Raw genomic sequence first — 19,014 nt, forward strand, 5'->3', positions numbered from 1 at the left:
CTGTTTTTAGAGTCCTAATCATGGTTTACATTATTTTCTACCTGTGGCCACATTTTTGCGTTAAATATTTTTAATTGTATCAAATGTATTTCATTTTAATCTTCATTTGTTGATTTTGCAGTCTATTTGGACAAAAACATGGCAATGTTCCTAGACGAACAGAGGAGTTTCCCCTTTCCTGGCCCCTCGTTCCAGAGGCAGGGCAGTCCCACGTGCTCCATGGATGAGGATCTCACAATAGAGGCCAGCCTTATAGAGGCTGAGGAGGATGTTTGTGACGAGTCGGGTAAAGCTCCTGAAGTAAACGTTACTATTAACATAATAAATGTGAAATGTTCTTGCAGCATCATAACTATTGTTTTTACCCGTCCTTAAAGCCAAAGAGAACGTGGCCTCAACGTCCACTTCAAGCCTGGCAGCAAACCAGGGATTCAGTCCAGCACAAACTTTGTTTTTAATCCACCAGATGAGGGAACACCTGGAAAAGGATGGCGACGGTTGCCCCAAAACTCTGAAAGAGCTGAACATGAGGCTGAAAAATAGTGAAGGCAACAAAAAAACCTGTGGGCGACAACGTCCTCTGCTGCCCGCGGATAAACGGCGTAGGAAGTGACGCCACCATCAGAGTCAGCTCTGAGGAAGTTTACAGCCACGAACGAAACTGTCAGCAAGGTAAAAAAAAAAACCTTTTCTGTGTTTTAAAAAGAACCAAAAATGCAACGTCATACTAAAACAAGTCACTTTAGTGTTAACCCTCTCAGGCTCAAAATAAGTCTTGCTAAAAGGACGAACAACTAAGTCCTTCAGGGGAACTTCTGAGTTAAAAATGCTCATGAAGTACGTTTGTGGAGTAACCAGGTAGGTAGGTTTTTACGTTGCTAATCTGCAACGCCTGCCTCCAGAGGGTTAAACAAATTATTAAATCTGAAATCAGCTTTAGTCTTCAGTTTGTTCTCAATGTGCATGGCATAACGGATGGTGGCCCTCGGAATTCACAATATCACCTTCCGTACTATTGAGGTTATTTTTAAAAATGTTTTTCTAATTTTTTATTCTCCCTGTGTCTTATTGAATTTTAGCTGTTAGTTTTGGGAATTTTTTTGTATTTCCTTTTTATCTTTTAACTGTGTTCGACTAACTAACTAACATTTTTAGTGTACAGCACCTTGTTTGGTTGTAATGCCTTGTTGAATGCGCTTTATAAATAAAATTGGATTGGTTGGACTTTTATGTTGAAGGGCTGTTCTTGGCCGGCTGTGTGCAGAGTTCCGGTTCGGTTGTTTAGAAGAAAACGAGCTAGTGTGATCGGAGATCGTTAACGGTGTTTCTGCTGGAGTTAAGACGTGGGCTGCGGCCAACAGTAACCCGGAATAAAGATCCGAAACGGAAACAACAAGTTGGAGTCATTAGCATCTCTTAGAAAAGGCAACAAAAGTGTGTTTTATAGGTGTGGTGGCTTTTGTTGAGCCGTGGCGGTGCGACACGAACTAGTTTAGCCCAGCAGAAAGGCCCCGCGGCTGGCTGGACCCAGCTCGACACAGCAGCAGAGCGGTAAGCTTCATATCACTCTAAAATGTCGGCTAACTTTGCTGTACACGTTCATTTACGGGCATTAGCAGCGTGCTAGCATTAGCATCCCACCTGCTAACGCTAGCACAACATGCTAGTAAAGTTAGCACCCAGATTAATGTGGATTCGGACGATTTTCGTGGAATAAAACGTGATCTGGGAATTGTGATGAACGCCTTTTTACACCAGATGATAACCTTCCACTGACTGTAGCAGCAGAGCGCCTGTGTGTGTTACTCCGTGAGTGTGATGTGATGTTAGCATCCAGTAAATAAATCCCACATCAGCTAAAGAGCAGCGCGACTAAACGAGGCTGAAGTTAACCTCCGATTCGGGAAACGGCTAAAGGGCCATTACACACAATTTTTCTCTACTCTGACCTTATTTAATCTGCTCTACCTCAAAAACTACAACACCCACACTATTCAGACCTGTTCTAGAATATTCTACTATAAAAGCAGATCAAATTAAACAGTATGGGATTTGTGATCCTTTCCCTGATTTGTGAAACTTCAACAAAGCCTGATTTATGTTTTTTTTTTCAGCATCTGGCCAACGATGGAACAGCTGTAGCTCAAAAACTACAACAGACACTCTGTTAAACCTGTTCTAGATTATTCTACAATAGCAGATTGCATACAACCTTGTTTGGGATTTGTGAAACTAGGGCTGCAGGATATTAGGAAAACCTGCGATATTCGATAACAGTGCTTAATATTGCGATATCGATATTACTCACGATAAATGAACAAATACTAAAGTATGCAGTGTTGATGTCGTCTGGCGTGTGACGTCTGCTCTGGGTTCAAAGCAAACAAAAACTAATGCATGAATTCCATTACAACATAACATTTTTATTGCAAAAACATGCAGCTACACCAGCTACTGTATTAGCAGCTGCACCTGCTACTGTATTATCAGCTGCACCTGCTACTGTATTATCAGCTGCACCTGCTACTGGATTAGCAGCTGCACCTGCTACTGGATTAGCAGCTGTACCTGCTACTGTATTAGCATCTGTACCTGCTACTGTATTAGCAGCTGCACCTGCTACCGTGTTAGCAGCTGCGCCTGCTAATGTATTAGCAGCTGCACCTAATACTGTATTAGCAGCTGCACCCGCTACTGTATTAGCAGCTGCACCCGCTACTGTATTAGCAGCTGCACCTGCTACTGTATTAGCAGCTGCACCCGCTACAGTGTTAGCAGCTGCACCCGCTACTGTATTAGCAGCTTCGCCTGCTACTGTATTAGCAGCTGCGCCTGCTAATGTATTAGCAGCTGCACCTAATACTGTATTAGCAGCTGCACCCGCTACTGTATTAGCAGCTGCACCTGCTACCGTATTAGCAGCTGCACCTGCTACTGTATTAGCAGCTTCGCCTGCTACCATATTAGCAGCTGCACCTAATACTGTATTAGCAGCTGCGCCCGCTACTGTATTAGCAGCTGCACCTGCTACAGTATTAGCAGCTGCACCCGCTACTGTATTAGCAGCTGCACCCGCTACTGTATTAGCAGCTGCACCCACTACAGTATTAGCAGCTGCACCCGCTACTGTATTAGCAGCTGCACCCGCTACAGTGTTAGCAGCTGCACCCGCTACTGTATTAGCAGCTGCACCTGCTACCATATTAGCAGCTGCACCTGCTAATGTATTAGCAGCTGCACCTAATACTGTATTAGCAGCTGCGCCCGCTACTGTATTAGCAGCTGCACCTGCTACCGTGTTAGCAGCTGCGCCTGCTAATGTATTAGCAGCTGCACCTAATACTGTACTAGCAGCTGCGCCCGCTACTGTATTAGCAGCTGCACCTGCTACTGTATTAGCAGCTCTACCTGCTACTGTATTAGCAGCTGCACCTGCTACCGTGTTAGCAGCTGCACCCGCTACTGTATTAGCAGCTGCACCTGCTACCGTATTAGCAGCTGTACCCGCTACAGTATTAGCAGCTGCACCTGCTACTGTATTAGCAGCTGCACCTGCTACTGTATTAGCACCTGCTACTGTATTAGCAGCTGCACCCGCTAATGTATTAGCAGCTGCACCCGCTACTGTATTAGCAGCTGCACCTGCTACCGTGTTAGCAGCTGCACCCGCTACTGTATTAGCAGCTGCACCCGCTACCGTATTAGCAGCTGCACCTGCTACTGTATTAGCAGCTACACCTGCTACTGTATTAGCAGCTGCACCTGCTACTGTATTAGCAGCTGCAACTGCTACTGTATTAGCAGCTGCAACTGCTACTGTATTAGCAGCTGCACCTGCACCTGCTACTGTATTAGCAGCTGCACCTGCTACTGTATTAGCAGCTGCACCCGCTACTGTATTAGCAGCTGCACCCGCTACTGTATTAGCAGCTGCACCCGCTACTGTATTAGCAGCTGCACCTGCTACTGTATTAGCAGCTGCACCTGCTACTGTATTAGCAGCTGCACCCGCTACAGTGTTAGCAGCTGCACCCGCTACCGTATTAGCAGCTGCACCTGCTACCGTATTAGCAGCTGCACCTGCTACTGTATTAGCAGCTGCACCTGCTAATGTATTAGCAGCTGCACCTAATACTGTATTAGCAGCTGCGCCCGCTACTGTATTAGCAGCTGCACCTGCTACCGTATTAGCAGCTGCACCCGCTACCGTATTAGCAGCTGCACCCGCTACTGTATTAGCAGCTGCGCCTGCTACTGTATTAGCAGCAGCACCTGCTACCGTATTAGCAGCTGCGCCTGCTACCGTATTAGCAGCTGCACCCGCTACTATATTAGCAGCTGCGCCTGCTACTGTATTAGCAGCTGCACCCGCTACTGTATTAGCAGCTGCACCTGCCACTGTATTAGCAGCTGTGCCTGCTACTGTATTAGCAGCTGCGCCTGCTACCGTATTAGCAGCAGCACCTGCTACCGTATTAGCAGCTGCACCCGCTACCGTATTAGCAGCTGCACCTGCTACTGTATTAGCAGCTGTACCCGCTACTGTATTAGCAGCAAAACAACAAACTGCTAGCATGCAGTTTCTCAGTGACTTTAAAACATCACCTCCACCATAAAACTTTCTCTGATGCTCCAAATACAGAAAAACATCCCTTACCAGGGTTTTTAGAATAAATAAAAACATCATAAAGTAAGTTTAAATGTTAAATAATAGTTAACATCACTTAAATGCAACAGCTAATTCCCTCATTGCTACTGAACATGTTCTCCACTTATGTGGTTATGATATGAGGCTGTTGCTGTAACTGGGAAGTGAAGTGTGCTGGGCCAAACTAGGAGAATATTAAGATTTTCTGAGGGAAAGAGAAAAACAATTGTCTACCTTTCAGAAGAGGAACTGGCAAAAAACTACATGGAAAATATGTGAAAACGTTTGTTTTTAACCCCAAATTGAACAAGTTTACCTAGATCTTATTCATCATTATATATATATATTTTTTCATTTCCATTTAACACTTGTTCAGCTGCTGTTTTGTACAGATATTTTTATTTCTTCATACATTCTTATACATTTACATACTGTGTATTTTGTTGTACAGTTACTTTATTCTCAACTACAACTTATATATATTTTATCTTATTCCTTCCCAGCTAAATTTAGCTTTTATTCTAATTTGTATTGTATTGTGTATTTTGTTGTAAAGCTATTCTATTATTCAACTTTAATTCAGATATAATTTACTTTACTCTTTCCCAGTTAAATTGACCCTTCATTTTAATGCGTGGTGTACAGTTTATTTTTATTTTCAACTCTTAGGTCACGAGCAGTTGTGTAAGGCATTTCACTGCATTTTGTACTGTGTATGAATGTGTATGTGACAAATAAAAATTGAATTTGAATTTAAAAAGCAGCTCAGATGATGAAACTGCAACTATGATTCTGATAACAAGCTAACAACGTGAACTAGCTCCTCTAAGATAAGCGGCTAGCAGAGCTTCTGACTGACAGTTTATGTGCAGCAGCAAATCAACTATCCTGATTAACAAGGTTATAAAAGCTCATAAATGAAAAATCACTTTGATGTGTGGGGGAACTTTTCCAGGCCCTCTTTAGCAGGGTGGGACTGGGAGGAGAGTGCTGTAGCCTTTTAGCTGGAAGCTAACCGGAGCCTGGGGCTAACACTAGCGACATGAAGGTGGGTTGGTTCACCGGCACGTGTCGGAGTCAGCCCGGTAAAAATGATTAACGACACCGAGCGGAGTCACGTTCACGTTTGAAAGCAGCAAAGAGTCCAGTAACATCAGCATGAAGTGTGTTTGATAACAGAGCTGTTCTCAGGCTGGGTCTTCCCTAAGGGGAAGGATCCATTTTATGGAGTTGCTTGCTGGTCAGCCAAAAACTGCTGAGTCACTCAGAAACTATGGGTTCCTGTTGCCGGGCAGATTATTCCACCAACCCCCACAGAGACAAATTACATGTCTTATCAGCATACCAGAGCTGGGCTGAAAGGACAACGCCCTGAGACGTACTTTAACACATGATTACTTAAAAAGAACATTTAAGACAGGAAAATACATTAAAGCTTTAACTCTCACCGACACTCGTCTGCATGAGCGTCAGAAATCTGATCAAATCAGCTGTAAAATAATGAAAACAACAGTAAAAAGGCTCCTTTGCTTTTTAGAGTCCACATCCAGAAGGCTGGAGCCGTGTTTCACTGACAGGCTGTCAGACTAACGCCCTGATGAGCTCAGCTGGGACACACTGGTCTGATGTTTAGGTAAGTGAAGATCTGCTTCTCCAAGGCCTTGAGATGCTAGTAAAAATAATGTAGGCAGTGCTAATGTTACTTTTCTTCTCCTCTGAGGAACACAGAACGCTCAGATGTTGGAGCTTCACGTCACCTACTGAGGAGCACCAGTAAAGAGACGGCGTCTGGACCAGACCAAAGTGAGTGATGACACTTTAGCCCAACACCTCAGCCTCTAGGAGCCACCCTCATCATCATTAACTCATTCACTGCCATTGGCGACAAAAGTTGTCATTTTAAAAGGAACCCAGGTTACAAAACTCTGTGCTTCTTAAAAGATAAATGTTAGTATCAGTTATATTAAAATGGTGTAAAAACCTTCTTGATGTCTTAATCTTTATAAAATTAGTAAAAATGGTTTAACTCGTAGGTCGCCATTGTTGTTAGCGTCGCACTGCACTCTGGGTAGTGACGTCATATGGTTGTACCTCGGTTGCACCGGCGGCTTTGGGACCCTGTAGGGACTGTTGAGCGACATCAACACGTCATCTGTTCAGCCTTTTCACTTTGAACCAGAGCGAAACATTAATGATGACATCACTGACCATGTGTCACAACACGAGCATCAACATGAAGAGCACGAAGGGCGGGATGAAGCGAGAGCAGGACAGAACCGGTGGTGCGTGTGCGGCAAATGCGTCTCCATGGTAACCGAGAGGGAGAGAGCTCACATTTGTGTCAGCAGAAGTTATCTGTAAGCTATCGTGTGATCAGATTTATTCAGTGATGAATGATTTAGGAGAATTTTAGCATCCAGAGCTGTCGTGTGCTTCATAGATGATTAGGATGTTCAGTGAAACCACTTTAATCATTGTTGCAGATATTATATATGTGGACAACACTGAGTTGCTACACTTACTGCTTGTTTTACTGACGGGAGAGGTGAACGTTCAGCTTCATCCGTGACGAGTGGCGTGTCCGATGGTTGGCTGAACGTGACAGAAGCAGCCGGAGCGGGTTATGGGCTCAGGACAGCGTCCCCCCCCCCCCCCCCTCCGTCTCCTACACATCTGTGGTCCCTCACACTCTCTATTGGACGCTCCTATAGAGAAACCTTACATAAACAAGCGCGTGTACACACACAGGTGCTCTCAGAAGTATGGGCTTGGGCACGTTCAACACAGGTCTTAAGGCTGTCGTTGCCACTAAATGCACTGTGATTTATTATCGTGTGATTGTTCAGTTAAACAATGTTGATTTTATATTTCACCATCAGGTTGACGCAGTGATAGCTTGCTCCTGATGTATTGTTCAGGGTGTCCCTTTTTTTTTTTAAATCTTTTCTCTTTCTGCAGGTCTAGAAGCAGACTCTAGTTCATTATTGTTTATTTTGTGGAACCTCCCACCCCCTTCCCCCCATCTCCCCGCCTCTTGTCTCTTCCTTTCTCTTTCACCTCTGTCTCCGTGTCTGGTCGGAATTACAAAGCATTCAACAACAATAACAATAAAGTTTTAAGTATCAGGCGTGACATTAAAAGCAGACGCTTTGATGCTCCACCTGAGAGTAAATCTGTAAGGCTTGTTACCAGCATTCAGACATCAATTCTGTTTGCTTCACAGCCAGACAGGACACGGGGAAGAAAAAGAGAGACGAAATGAATACACACCCAAGCATCGTTCACAGGATCTCTCAGGGAACATCCGTTCTCTGAGGGTTTTTATTAGCAAGCACACACAACACATCACATCACATTCCTAAACTGCTCCGTAGAGATTCAGGTGGAAAGCTGTTTAACGTAGGGAGTAAAAACAATACCACAACTCCCTCAAACAAAACCAGGTGCATTCAGTCAACATGCTGTTTCCCATGGGAGTATAACTGATAACGCAGACCAGCGTGGTCTGAGGAAGGTCGTTGTCCTCCCTGTTGGACGGGGAAGAAGAAGAAGAAAATATCATTTCTATAGCGCCTCTCAAGATAAAAATCACGAAGGTCATACAAAAGCCAGCCTGAACAAGTGAGTCTTCAGCTGTGTTTTAAAGGAGTCCACTGATGTCAGGCTCAGGGGGAGAGAGTTTCAGAGTCTCGGGGCCACAGCAGTTGACAATCTGTCACCTTTGACCTTTAGCCTGGTGCTGCACAACCAGTAGGCTTTGATCACTGGACCTCAGGGACCTGCTGGGGGTGTAGGGACTAAGAAGATCACCAATGTAAGATGGTGCTTGTCCATGTAAGGCCCTATAGACCAGAACCAGGATCTTGAAATGAACCCTGACGTTGACTGGCAGCCAGTGAAGCTGGAGGAGAAGCGGGGTGATGTGGGTGTGTTTGGAGGACTTGGTCAGAAGCCGAGCACAGGCGTTCTGAACCACCTGTAGACGGTTCAGGGAGGTTCTGCTCAGACACGTGAAAAGAGAGTTACAGTAGTCTAAGCGTGAGGAGATGAAGGTGTGGAGAACTGTCTCAAGTTCAGAGCGGGACAGAATGGGACTCAGCTTAGCAACGTTCCTGAGATGGAAGAAGGAAGAGCCAACAAGAGAACTGACATGAGAATCCAGGGTGAGAGCTGGGTCAAAGGTCACGCCAAGATTCCTGACAGAAGGTTTGGTGAGCTCCCACCATCCAGGTTTTGATAGAGTCTAAGCAGGTGTGTAACAGCTGCAGCTTAGACATCTCATGGGGCTTAAAGAAGATGTACAGTTGGATGTCATCTGCATAAAGATGGTAGGAGATTCCTTTGAAGGAGCTCAGGATGTGCTGAAGAGGAAGCAGATAGAGGAGGAAGAGCAGAGGCCCCAGCACAGAACCTTGTGGGACACCAGGGTTTCCCTTACATAGGCGTAGCCGTGGCGGCCCGCCACGGCTGGATTCCCACCGCCACGCCTACAAGATCCCAAGTTTTTATTTTTTTATTTTTTGCGCTGTTTGCCGAAGAAGCAGCGGGAACTACTATGTTGTCGCTTGTGATCTCAGCCGGCGGGCAGCAAGGAGGAGCAGGCAGGGCAAGGTGCAGTTACAGCATAAGTTACTGAGTTTAAAATTAGAAAGGCAGCAGTGGATATAATGCTTTGTGGTTTACATGTTTCAGCAGCATTAAGATAAACGAGTGTTGACGATCTTGACAGGTTCTCCTCCCCCCACCAGGCTAAGCATCACTTATTCATGTAAAATTTATTTATTTTCTCATGTCTGACTTTAACCGCATCTAATACTGTATTACGGCGTGACCGCAACAGCGACAACTTAAGATCGATGTGTGAGCAGCCTGAGAGGTCGGGTGTTTTCATCTGAACCCTGAAAACCTCCAGCAGGCTACGCTGCACTATTGACTTGTTAGCGCGCGGCGCTAACAACTTAGCGACGTGACATGTCTCGGAGAAAGCGTAAAAACACGTTGGACACTTCTTCTGAAGCAGGAAAATAACACCGCTTCTTAAGCAGAGCACGACGTCGCCTCGGCTCGTTCACCCTCTGCCGAGCCGGACTGAGCTCGATAACATTGACCCAGCACAGCCACTGGGTCGATGGAGCTGCCCCGTGACTGCCTGATGGAAAACCAGCGGGTTTCATCAGACTCGTAAAGTTTCTTGTTTTTGCTGGGGACCCCCTGTATTTTACCGCTCCCTCCTGCAGTCTTCTAGCTTAGTGAACTAGACCAAATTCTTGCTTTGCAAAGTTTGGTCTAGGCACGCTCCATTAGAGCCTCCGCAGCTCCTACCAGGACTCTGGCTAGCCAATCACAGCTCTCTAGAGGGGTTTCAAACACATAAAGAGCTGTGATTGGTCCATAATGGTGGGCCAATCATAGTGCTCTATCTGCTTAGTGAACAAATCACAGAGCTTTATCCGCTTTGTGGGCCAATCAGGGCTCTCTATATGCCTGGTGGGTGGGATGATGCAACAGAGTGAAACAAGAGGATGTCACATTCATTGTCCAGTGGAATGCGGAGATCATTTGAAAGACAACGGTAGAACCCGCCCCACAACCGAGAGCCGTCAATGGAGCGTGGCCAGACTAAATAATACATTTATTTAGTCTGGCTTTCCAGGCTAGCAGTCTTCCCCTATTAACATTTAAAATGATTCTGTAAATCCGTGTATCAATAGAAACAATCTCTGCCTCTGCCAGCTGCAGTAAATGTAGTTTCCATATAATAAATAAGAGGTGCATTCATCTGTGTATCTCCTTTGATCCGCATGAGTGATATTCTCAGCACCAGAACAGTGAAGCAAAGAAAGATTCCTGAGTTTGTTAGTAATTTTATTTATTAGGTGCATCTGACCTGTTCTATTTTTCTCTGAAATGAGATCAAATCAGTGCTTCTATGGGTTGTCTCCACTCTGCACTGGAAAATTTTACTTTATTTAGAGATGTGTCATAATTTCTCCCCACCACCACCACCACCGCCCCCCCCCCCACCACCACAGCTGGAAAAATTCCTAGGGGAAACACTGGACACCATGGGTAAGGGAGGTGGTGGAGGCTGAAGGAGAGATGCTAGATCTAACCTTATTGACTTTGTCCACAAAGAAAGACAGAAAGTTCTCACAGTCTGCAACAGAGTGGATGGAGGCTGTAGGAGAGGCAGGAGAGACGGTGCTGCTGATGGTGTTAAACAGCACCTTGGGGTTCCCTTTGCTCTGGGACACCAGGTTGGAGAAATAGGAAACCCTGGCGTCTCTGACTGCAGAGTAAAGCCGGGCGTACACTGTGCGACTTTTTCACTTTTTTGAGCCGATTTTCCAGTCGTGCGAGAATCCACGACATCGAGGCGAGTTTTGTGCCGAGCGTCGTGTCGTGTACCGGGGGTTACGAGAGGCGATTAACACCACGTGACCAGCCGCCGATCAGCAGTCGTGAGGTCGCAGGGACTTCTGGTGTGTTTAATATTTCGCTCGTCCCTTGTGAGGGTATCGCACTGTTGAAGCGGCGCTGCGAGCAGCTGCGACCCAAAAAAGTATCAGAACCGCTCACGGCGCATGCGCGCGCAATCCTGCATCAACGCCGGTCGCTCGCTATTTCCCTAATAACACACGTTGTTCGTTTTTGTTTCTACACGTTTTTTTACTCACAAAGATTGTCAAGAAAGCGTGTTTGTCGTGTTCATGTCAAATTAAACTGATCACAAAACACAGATTTACTTTCTTATTTCGTTTTCCTCATCCAACCCCCATAAATCCCTGTGTGTCCTCCTGCAGCAGTCCCGAAGGACAACAGGCAAGACAAGACAAAAAAGTCTGACGTGTTGAGTAAAAACTGCTATTTTTAGCATATTTTAGGGCCGACGTGTTGCTACCAGACGTACAGTGTGAGCACAGGACTCGTGAGATCTGTTCTGCGAGGAAGTCGTACAGTTTGAGCTGAAGCTGAACGCTACGAGTGAAAAAGTCGCACAGTGTACGCCCGGCTTTAAAGGATGTCAGAAGATCCTTTAGGTGCAGCAGATGGACGTGGAGATGGGTTTTCTTCCACAAACGCTCAATGTTTCTGCATTGGCGCTTCAGGCTGTGAAGGCTGTCATTAAACCAGGGAGTAGTCTCTATCAGTTGCTCTTCTATCAGCTTGAATCAGTCGGCCCATTCTCCTCTGACCGCTAGCATCAACAAGGCATTTGGCCCACAGGACTGCTGCATACTGGATGTTTTTCCCTTTTCACACCATTCTTTGTAAACCCTAGAAATGGTTGTGGGTGAAAATCCCAGTAACTGAGCAGATTGTGAATTACTCAGACCGGCCCGTCTGGCACCAACAACCATGCCACGCTCAGATTAGCTTAAATCACCTTTCTTTCCCATTCTGACCTTCAGTTTGGAGTTCAGGAGATGGTGTTGACCAGGACCACGCCCCTAAATGCAGGGTGGTAGAGACGTATGGAGACGGTCGTTCTGAGACATGAGACTGTGTGTTTTTGGTGAACATTAATGCAGGAGTGTGTAAAACAGCTCATGTTTAATTAAAATTAAATAAAATATTTATTTAACTTGACATGAATTGTAATGCTTGACTGTTGTGCTACAGCCATGGGAGGAACATTTTGGGTCCCAGCCAGATTCTCTGCTTCCCTGCTGCTCTCTCCATCATCATGCTGCTCCTTGCTCTGCCTCTCCACTTGTCTCTCCTTCACTCACCTCCTCCACTTCAGCCTACTTGTCTAATATATTAGCCACATGTTAGATTCCCTTCAGTCACCAATAGGAACGTTGGGAATATCACGCGTATCACGGTACAGATCACTCAGAGGGAACTGGGTCACGATAAAGAACAATGAGCATCTTCATCTAACGTTACCTCAACATCTTCCTCGGCTTCCTTCCTCTTCTTCTGAAAATGCGAGCAGAAATGAGTCTCGGTGGGAACATGACCCGACATGAAGCTGTACGCTGTTACCGATCTGGAATTACGCATTAACGACACACCACATTGACTACGTTACTGTTCACATGTAGCAGCGTGCGTTAGCATGAAGCTGGTTTTCACAGGTCTGAACTAAAAATGCCTTCTTCTAACGTAAGGTTCCTTTCTTCCACCTTTTCTCTCCCTGTAGTTTTCTTTAACTCGTGAGAGCAGCGCACCGCACAGAAGCCGGCTCCTTCGCACACGGGGAAAAACGGCAGTACTGGTTTTTCAAAGTAAAATACATTTTAAAGTTTTGTTATATTTAAATTCATTTTAAACTGTGATAATTCATTCTCTGTAGTTTTGTGTCAGTTTAAGGAAGAAGGAAGAGCTCCTGAAGAACTGAGGCCTCCTTTGAACCAGAAGGACATGGAGCCCCTCAACATGAAGCAGGAAGAGGAGGAGCAGCTTGATGAGATTAAAACTGATGCCACCAACATTTCATTCTCTGCAGTTTCTCATCAGGTTAAGGACGAAGGAAGAGAAGTTCTGTTGTCACAGTTTGATCAGAACCAACCTAAAGACAGAGATCTTCCAACCAGCAGCACCACTGACCAGATGAAAGCAGAAAGTGGTAGAGAGGACTGTGGAGGAGCAGAAACTACCAGGAATCCAGATCTAAATCTTTATGAATATGATTCTAACTCTTCAGAGACTGAAGTCAGCAATGATGAAGATGATGACCAGGATGGCAACAATTCTGACTCTCAGCTGAAACTCTTGTCAGATTCTGAGCCAAACACCAAAGATCATAACAAAGACTGGAAGGAGAGCAGGTCTTCTAAATCACATGTTAAGGCTGTCAAATCTTTCAGCTGCCCAGAGTGTGGTGAACAGTTTCTCCATGAGCGGTCTCTCCAGAAACACATGAGAGTGACAAGTCATTCAGGACTGAAGTCTTCAAGCTGTTGTGTTGATAAGAAACGTGTTAGAGTGAAGCAAAATGTAGACTCTAGCAGGAAAGTTCAGACAAAACTAAAATCATTTAGTTGTGACGACTGTGGAAAAAGTTTCAGCTGCATATCATATTTAAACATTCACATGAGAATTCACACTGGACAGAAGCCTTTTGCTTGTGAGCTCTGTGAAAAAAGATTTAGCCAAAAGGGACATTTAGACACACACATGAGAATCCACACTGGACAGAAGCCTTTTACTTGTGAGCTCTGTGGTCAAAGATTTACCCAAAAGACAAGTTTAAACAGACACACGAGAATCCACACAGGACAGAAGCCTTTTACTTGTGAGCTCTGCGGTCAAAGATTTACCCAAAAGACAAGTTTAATCATACACATGAGAGTTCACACAGGAGAGAAGCCTTTTGCTTGTGAGCTCTGTGGACAAAGATTTAGTGATGAGTCAAGTTTAAAGAAACACATTATAGTCCATACAGGACAGAAGCCTTTTGCTTGTGAGCTCTGTGGACAAAGATTTAGTCGAAAGGCACATTTAATCCGTCACACGAGAATCCACACAGGACAGAAGCCTTTTGCTTGTGAGCTCTGTGGACAAAGATTTAGTCATAAGACAAGTTTAAACACTCACATGAGAGTCCACACTGGACAGAAGCCTTTTGTTTGTGAGCTCTGTGGACAAAGGTTTAGTGTAAAGTCTAGTTTAAACAAACACGTGAGAGTCCATACAGGACAGAAGCCTTTTGCTTGTAAGCTCTGTGGACAAAGATTTAGTGTAAAGTCAAGTGTAGACACTCACATGAGAGTCCACACTGGACAGAAGCCTTTATCTTGTGAGCTCTGTGGACAAAGATTTAATCAAAAGTCACAATTAAACAGTCACATGAGAGTTCACACAGGGGAGAAGCCTTTTGCTTGTGAGCTCTGTGGACAAAGATTTAATCGAAAGTCACATTTAAACAGTCACATGAGAGTTCACACAGGGGAGAAGCCTTTTGCTTGTGAGCTCTGTGGACAAAGATTTACCCAAAAGGGACAATTAGACCCACACATGAGAGTCCATACAGGACAGAAGCCTTTTGCTTGTGAGCTCTGTGGACAAAGATTTAGAGTAAAGTCACATTTAAACAGACACATGAGAGTTCACACAGGACAGAAGCCTTTTGCTTGTGAGCTCTGTGGACAAAGGTTTACCCTAAAGGGACATTTAGACACACACATGAGAGTCCATACAGGACAGAAGCCTTTTACTTGTGAGCTCTGTGGACAAAGATTTAGTGTAAAGTCAAGTTTAAACAGACACATGAGAGTTCACACAGGACAGAATTAATTTACATTATTAAAATATACATTTTGGGACTTCTAAGGGTGTTGAATAAAATGTGCTACTGATCTGGAAGCTCTTTTAACTAAAATGAAAGGCAGCAGTTTTATTAAATGTTTTGTTTTTGGAGAAGAAAAGGTTGAAAATGAAATGTTTGTTTGCCACTCAAGTGTTTTATTAAATCTTTGTTCACTATTCAGTTTGTTGTTTGCTGTTTCTGGAGTTTAAACGTAAATGCTGATGTTTTGCAAAGTGAGAAGGCTCGCCATCAAAGTCACCAGATTAATCCACTCATGTAATTATCTGTCATGCAAATAAACCTGATCAAAAATTAATACCTATATTATCCATATTGTTTGGCATCCAAATACAATTGGAAACTCGGATTCACAGTTAGCAAAAGTATAAATCTGGTTTTCTCAAAAATTGACTTTTTTTGTAACAGTTATTAACCAGAATATGTACAATGAACTGTTTTTAACGTTTTTCAGGTAAAATAGTGCAAACTTATTTGAAATAACAGCATAAGATTTGCTCACCGATTCCAGAGTTCATCTAGCTCCACTGCACGGTGTAGCGGCTCTCCCTCGCACATCTACACATAACATTTTACTTTCTGTAATTACAAATCCAAGTTTCACTGTGACATATAGAAAAAGTTCATGTACAGGTTAGAAGGTTTTACTTTGCTGTTTAACGCTAACAGGGTAAGCATCGGATGGAAAGGTAGCAAAGCAGGTTAGCTTCATGTGGCGCTCAGCAAACTGGACAAAACCCGCCACTTCCATCGGTCTAGCTGCTTCACTTCACTCCCAAACCAAGGAAGATTCATCCACCGGCAATGGTACCAACTAATCCAGCTTCTTTTTTCCATTCTTTCTGTTTTTGTAATGTCTGAGGTGCAACCTGAGGTGGAAAGAGTACTACAACTTCCTACTTAAAGGTATAGCAATCGATGTTTCTGAATGTCAGGAAAGAACTGCCCTCTCCACGTTGCGCAACACTCTCCCAGCGCCTGTTTACAAGTAGCTGTCGGCCGTAATGTGTAATAAGAGGCTCTTAAAACAGCATGCAGAACGTTAGCTTACCTCTCGAGCAGAAAACCGGCAACGGCGGCGTCTGTGGGGAGCAGACTGGACCGCGTTATCCTCTTCCTGATTTCCATGAAAGTGCGGGGGTGCACAGAGTACGCATGCGCAGGAAGTGAAAACTAACCCAGGATTGGCTTCACCAGAAATTGACATTATTGCGGACCAATGGTTGACGTGATCCACCCGGAAGAAAAACATCGATTGCTATACCTTTAAATACGAGTACCAATACTTTGATAATTTTTTACTCAAGTACAAGTAAAAGTACTTGCCTAAATTTTTACTCAAGTAAATTTAAAAAGTATCTTAAATAAAATATACTCGAAGTAAAAGATACTTGGTTACATTTTTGTCAGTGTAAGGATGGCTACATCTAAGCAGTGAAAAATCACAACGCCAGTTCACAACACGCTTGTGTGCATGCACACACACACACACACACACACAGTTTGATGGAGGGATTTTTATCCAATCATTGAGAAATGGACGTGCACATTGATTGGACGAGGTTCTTCTAGGATTGTGATTAAAATTATTCTTTATTTTGAGAAAGAAAAATTATATATTTTAGACACCATCAGTAGGTGAGGTATCTCAATGTTCTCATGACTAAACTCTAACATGAGACTGTGCTCTAACCCGTCACATAACAAGCTAAATGAAAGTCAGACATTTCAGATGGACCGTATGACAGCTGCTAACGTCGGCCCTGCCCTACTTTACCTCTACATTACAGTTCCTTTATCCATGTCCATCCTATAGCTCCTCTCTGACCTTCATGCTTATTTAGAGCAGCTGATGTTTAAAGTTAGCAGAGTTCATCCTTGGTAGTGGGTTCACTCACTCATTTAACCCTTCACCACTGAAATCAGTTTGTTCATCCCAATCCTCCTAAATAATCCTCTGTAGCGTGGTTAACTACATACTAGGATTTAACACTGTTTGCTTCAGTTTGGTTAGATCCTGAGAAAAGATCGGACATTAGCATATGAACTTACATTATGCACAAATATCTAGGATATTAATGCAATCGTTCATACACCAACTGTCTTGGTCTATATTTTAATCCAAAGATTAATGTTTAATTTAAGATAATTAAATATAATAGCAAAAGGTTATTTACTGAATCAGAAGTTAGGAATCTTTGCTTATTCAATAACCAAAATATATACACCATTCTGTGTTTGATTTCAAAGAAGAGTCAGGTTTTTAAAAGTTAAGAATTTATTACTGACACTTTTAAAAATGACAATTTGAAACAGCTTGATATTAAAACTTGTTATTAAACAAACCTGTGTCTGGATGGACAGGGCCGGCTCTAGGTAATTTGGTGCCCAAGGCGAGAGTGCCCATGTGCCCCCCCCCCCCCCCCCCCGTGCCCACCCAAACCCAAGTCCACCCACCCACCACACATTGGAAAAAGCAACTCCACAGTGATTCCTTAGTTACTAATTTTTTATTTTAAATACTCACACAGCAACTCTTTAAAGTCAACAGCCTGAAGAATAAATGTCAGCTTGAAAGATAAGTAACCTGAGAATATTACAATAACCAACAACTCATAATGTTGAGCAAATGTCATGGGGGGGGGGGGGGGGGGGGTGCAAAATCAACAGCAGCATTAAACTGTGCAATCAAAAGCAAAACTCAAACATCAAAGTGTCATCATAAAGAAAGTTCTACTTTCCATTTTGTTCTACTGCTGTGGCCAGTCAGCAGGATCCATGGGGCCAGCAGCTCCTACATGTTCACACACATCTGTTGAAGCTGATGATGGTGTCTCTTCAGGCTGTTGGAGTGGAGCACTGAGTCTGCTGGTGTTGGGTTCTTCTTCTGTGAGAAAATACACACACACACACACACACACACACACAAAGCAACTTAACCCTCTGATGCATGAATTAAGAACAGCGCCACTTTCATGTTCAGTATTCCTCGGTCATGTGCAGTGATGCTTTTCATTATTTTTAATGTTACTGGACTTTTTATTTTATTGATCTTTTTTAATCTGTTCTATGAAAACATGAATAAAATGATCAAAAACAGGTGGAAGTGGGGAAAAACGTATGTCTCACTCTCAGGTGCTCTTCAGCATCAAATAAATGTAGAACATGAGGAAGAAGAACCGGTGATCTGAGGCACTCTGAGGATTTCATTTATTAAACAAGGAAACACCGACGCGTTTCGGTACGACCTTCTTCAGGACATAAACCTTTATACCCTGAAGATGACTCACTATGTCACAAAAACTAACGTCCATCCTTTCTTACAAATTTACAGCCTAATTGACAATAACATCTTAAGGAGACAATTTCAGATGTGTGTGTTCAGATTATTTAATATTCTCAATGCTAAATCAATGCTGCACTGATTGTGCCAAAAACAAGTGTCTGGTGTGGATTTAAATAAATTAATTTTGCATATCGATATATGTGATAAGCCGTTTAATTTGAAAATGTCCGTTTCTACTGCTGATTACAAATAGCCTAACAAGTAACTTACTCACCTGGTTCTAGATGCTGAGACTGTAGCTCAGTAAATGTGCTGCTGCTGCGTGATGCCTGGATGAAGACGCTGCAGCGTAAACAAGAAAGAGACGGCATAAGATGTCATGCTGTGTTTAGGCAGTTCTCACTCCCCGCCGGGCCCGGCGGCAGCGGGGGAGTCCCCGCCACGGCCGCGGCGGTGCCGCCCGCCCGACGTGAAGGACAAAGTTGAAATTTTGCTACACCCACACCTAACGTTCTTCTGATATACAAATATTAAATTCATATTGTATGCGTACTTAAAACTTGAAACAACATTCATAAAAGGCTGCAATCAAGCTCCAAAAACCAGTAAAAAATCTTACATTCTTCATCATCACAGTGAGACTCAACATTGTCTCACTGCATCTGGACACGACGATTCAAAAGTAAAATGAATGGGTTAAAGTTACAGATACTGTATTGTGTGTGTAAACAGCTAGCGAGGGTCCGTCCGTGGACCGTGCGTGGCAGGAGAGGCAGTTAGCTACAATGCTAACGCAAAAAGTTC

The 19,014-nt window shown here is 43.8% G+C and overlaps 1 protein-coding gene across 6 annotated transcripts; it reads left to right on the forward strand.

The window, feature by feature from the left end:
• Positions 1–1,180: 1,180 nt before the first annotated feature.
• LOC139061523 (zinc finger protein 235-like) lies at positions 1,181–15,222 on the forward strand. 6 transcript variants are annotated; one of them, XM_070548526.1, is made up of 4 exons: positions 1,181–1,551; positions 6,186–6,281; positions 6,377–6,451; positions 12,798–15,222. In XM_070548526.1, the coding sequence occupies exon 4, from the start codon at positions 13,019–13,021 to the stop codon at positions 14,891–14,893; it is 1,875 nt and encodes a 624-aa protein (XP_070404627.1). In that variant the 5' UTR covers positions 1,181–1,551; positions 6,186–6,281; positions 6,377–6,451; positions 12,798–13,018; the 3' UTR covers positions 14,894–15,222. The 6 variants fall into 6 exon arrangements, with proteins under 6 accessions (XP_070404627.1, XP_070404631.1, XP_070404628.1 ...); XM_070548529.1 differs by lacking the exon at positions 1,181–1,551 and having other exon boundaries at positions 4,448–6,281; positions 6,369–6,451; positions 12,798–12,882; positions 12,962–15,222; XM_070548528.1 differs by lacking the exon at positions 1,181–1,551 and having other exon boundaries at positions 4,448–6,281; positions 12,798–12,882; positions 12,962–15,222.
• Positions 15,223–19,014: the final 3,792 nt, after the last annotated feature.

Source organism: Nothobranchius furzeri, chromosome 2 (assembly GCF_043380555.1).
Source record: "Nothobranchius furzeri strain GRZ-AD chromosome 2, NfurGRZ-RIMD1, whole genome shotgun sequence".
Classification (NCBI taxonomy): Eukaryota; Metazoa; Chordata; class Actinopteri; order Cyprinodontiformes; family Nothobranchiidae; genus Nothobranchius; species Nothobranchius furzeri.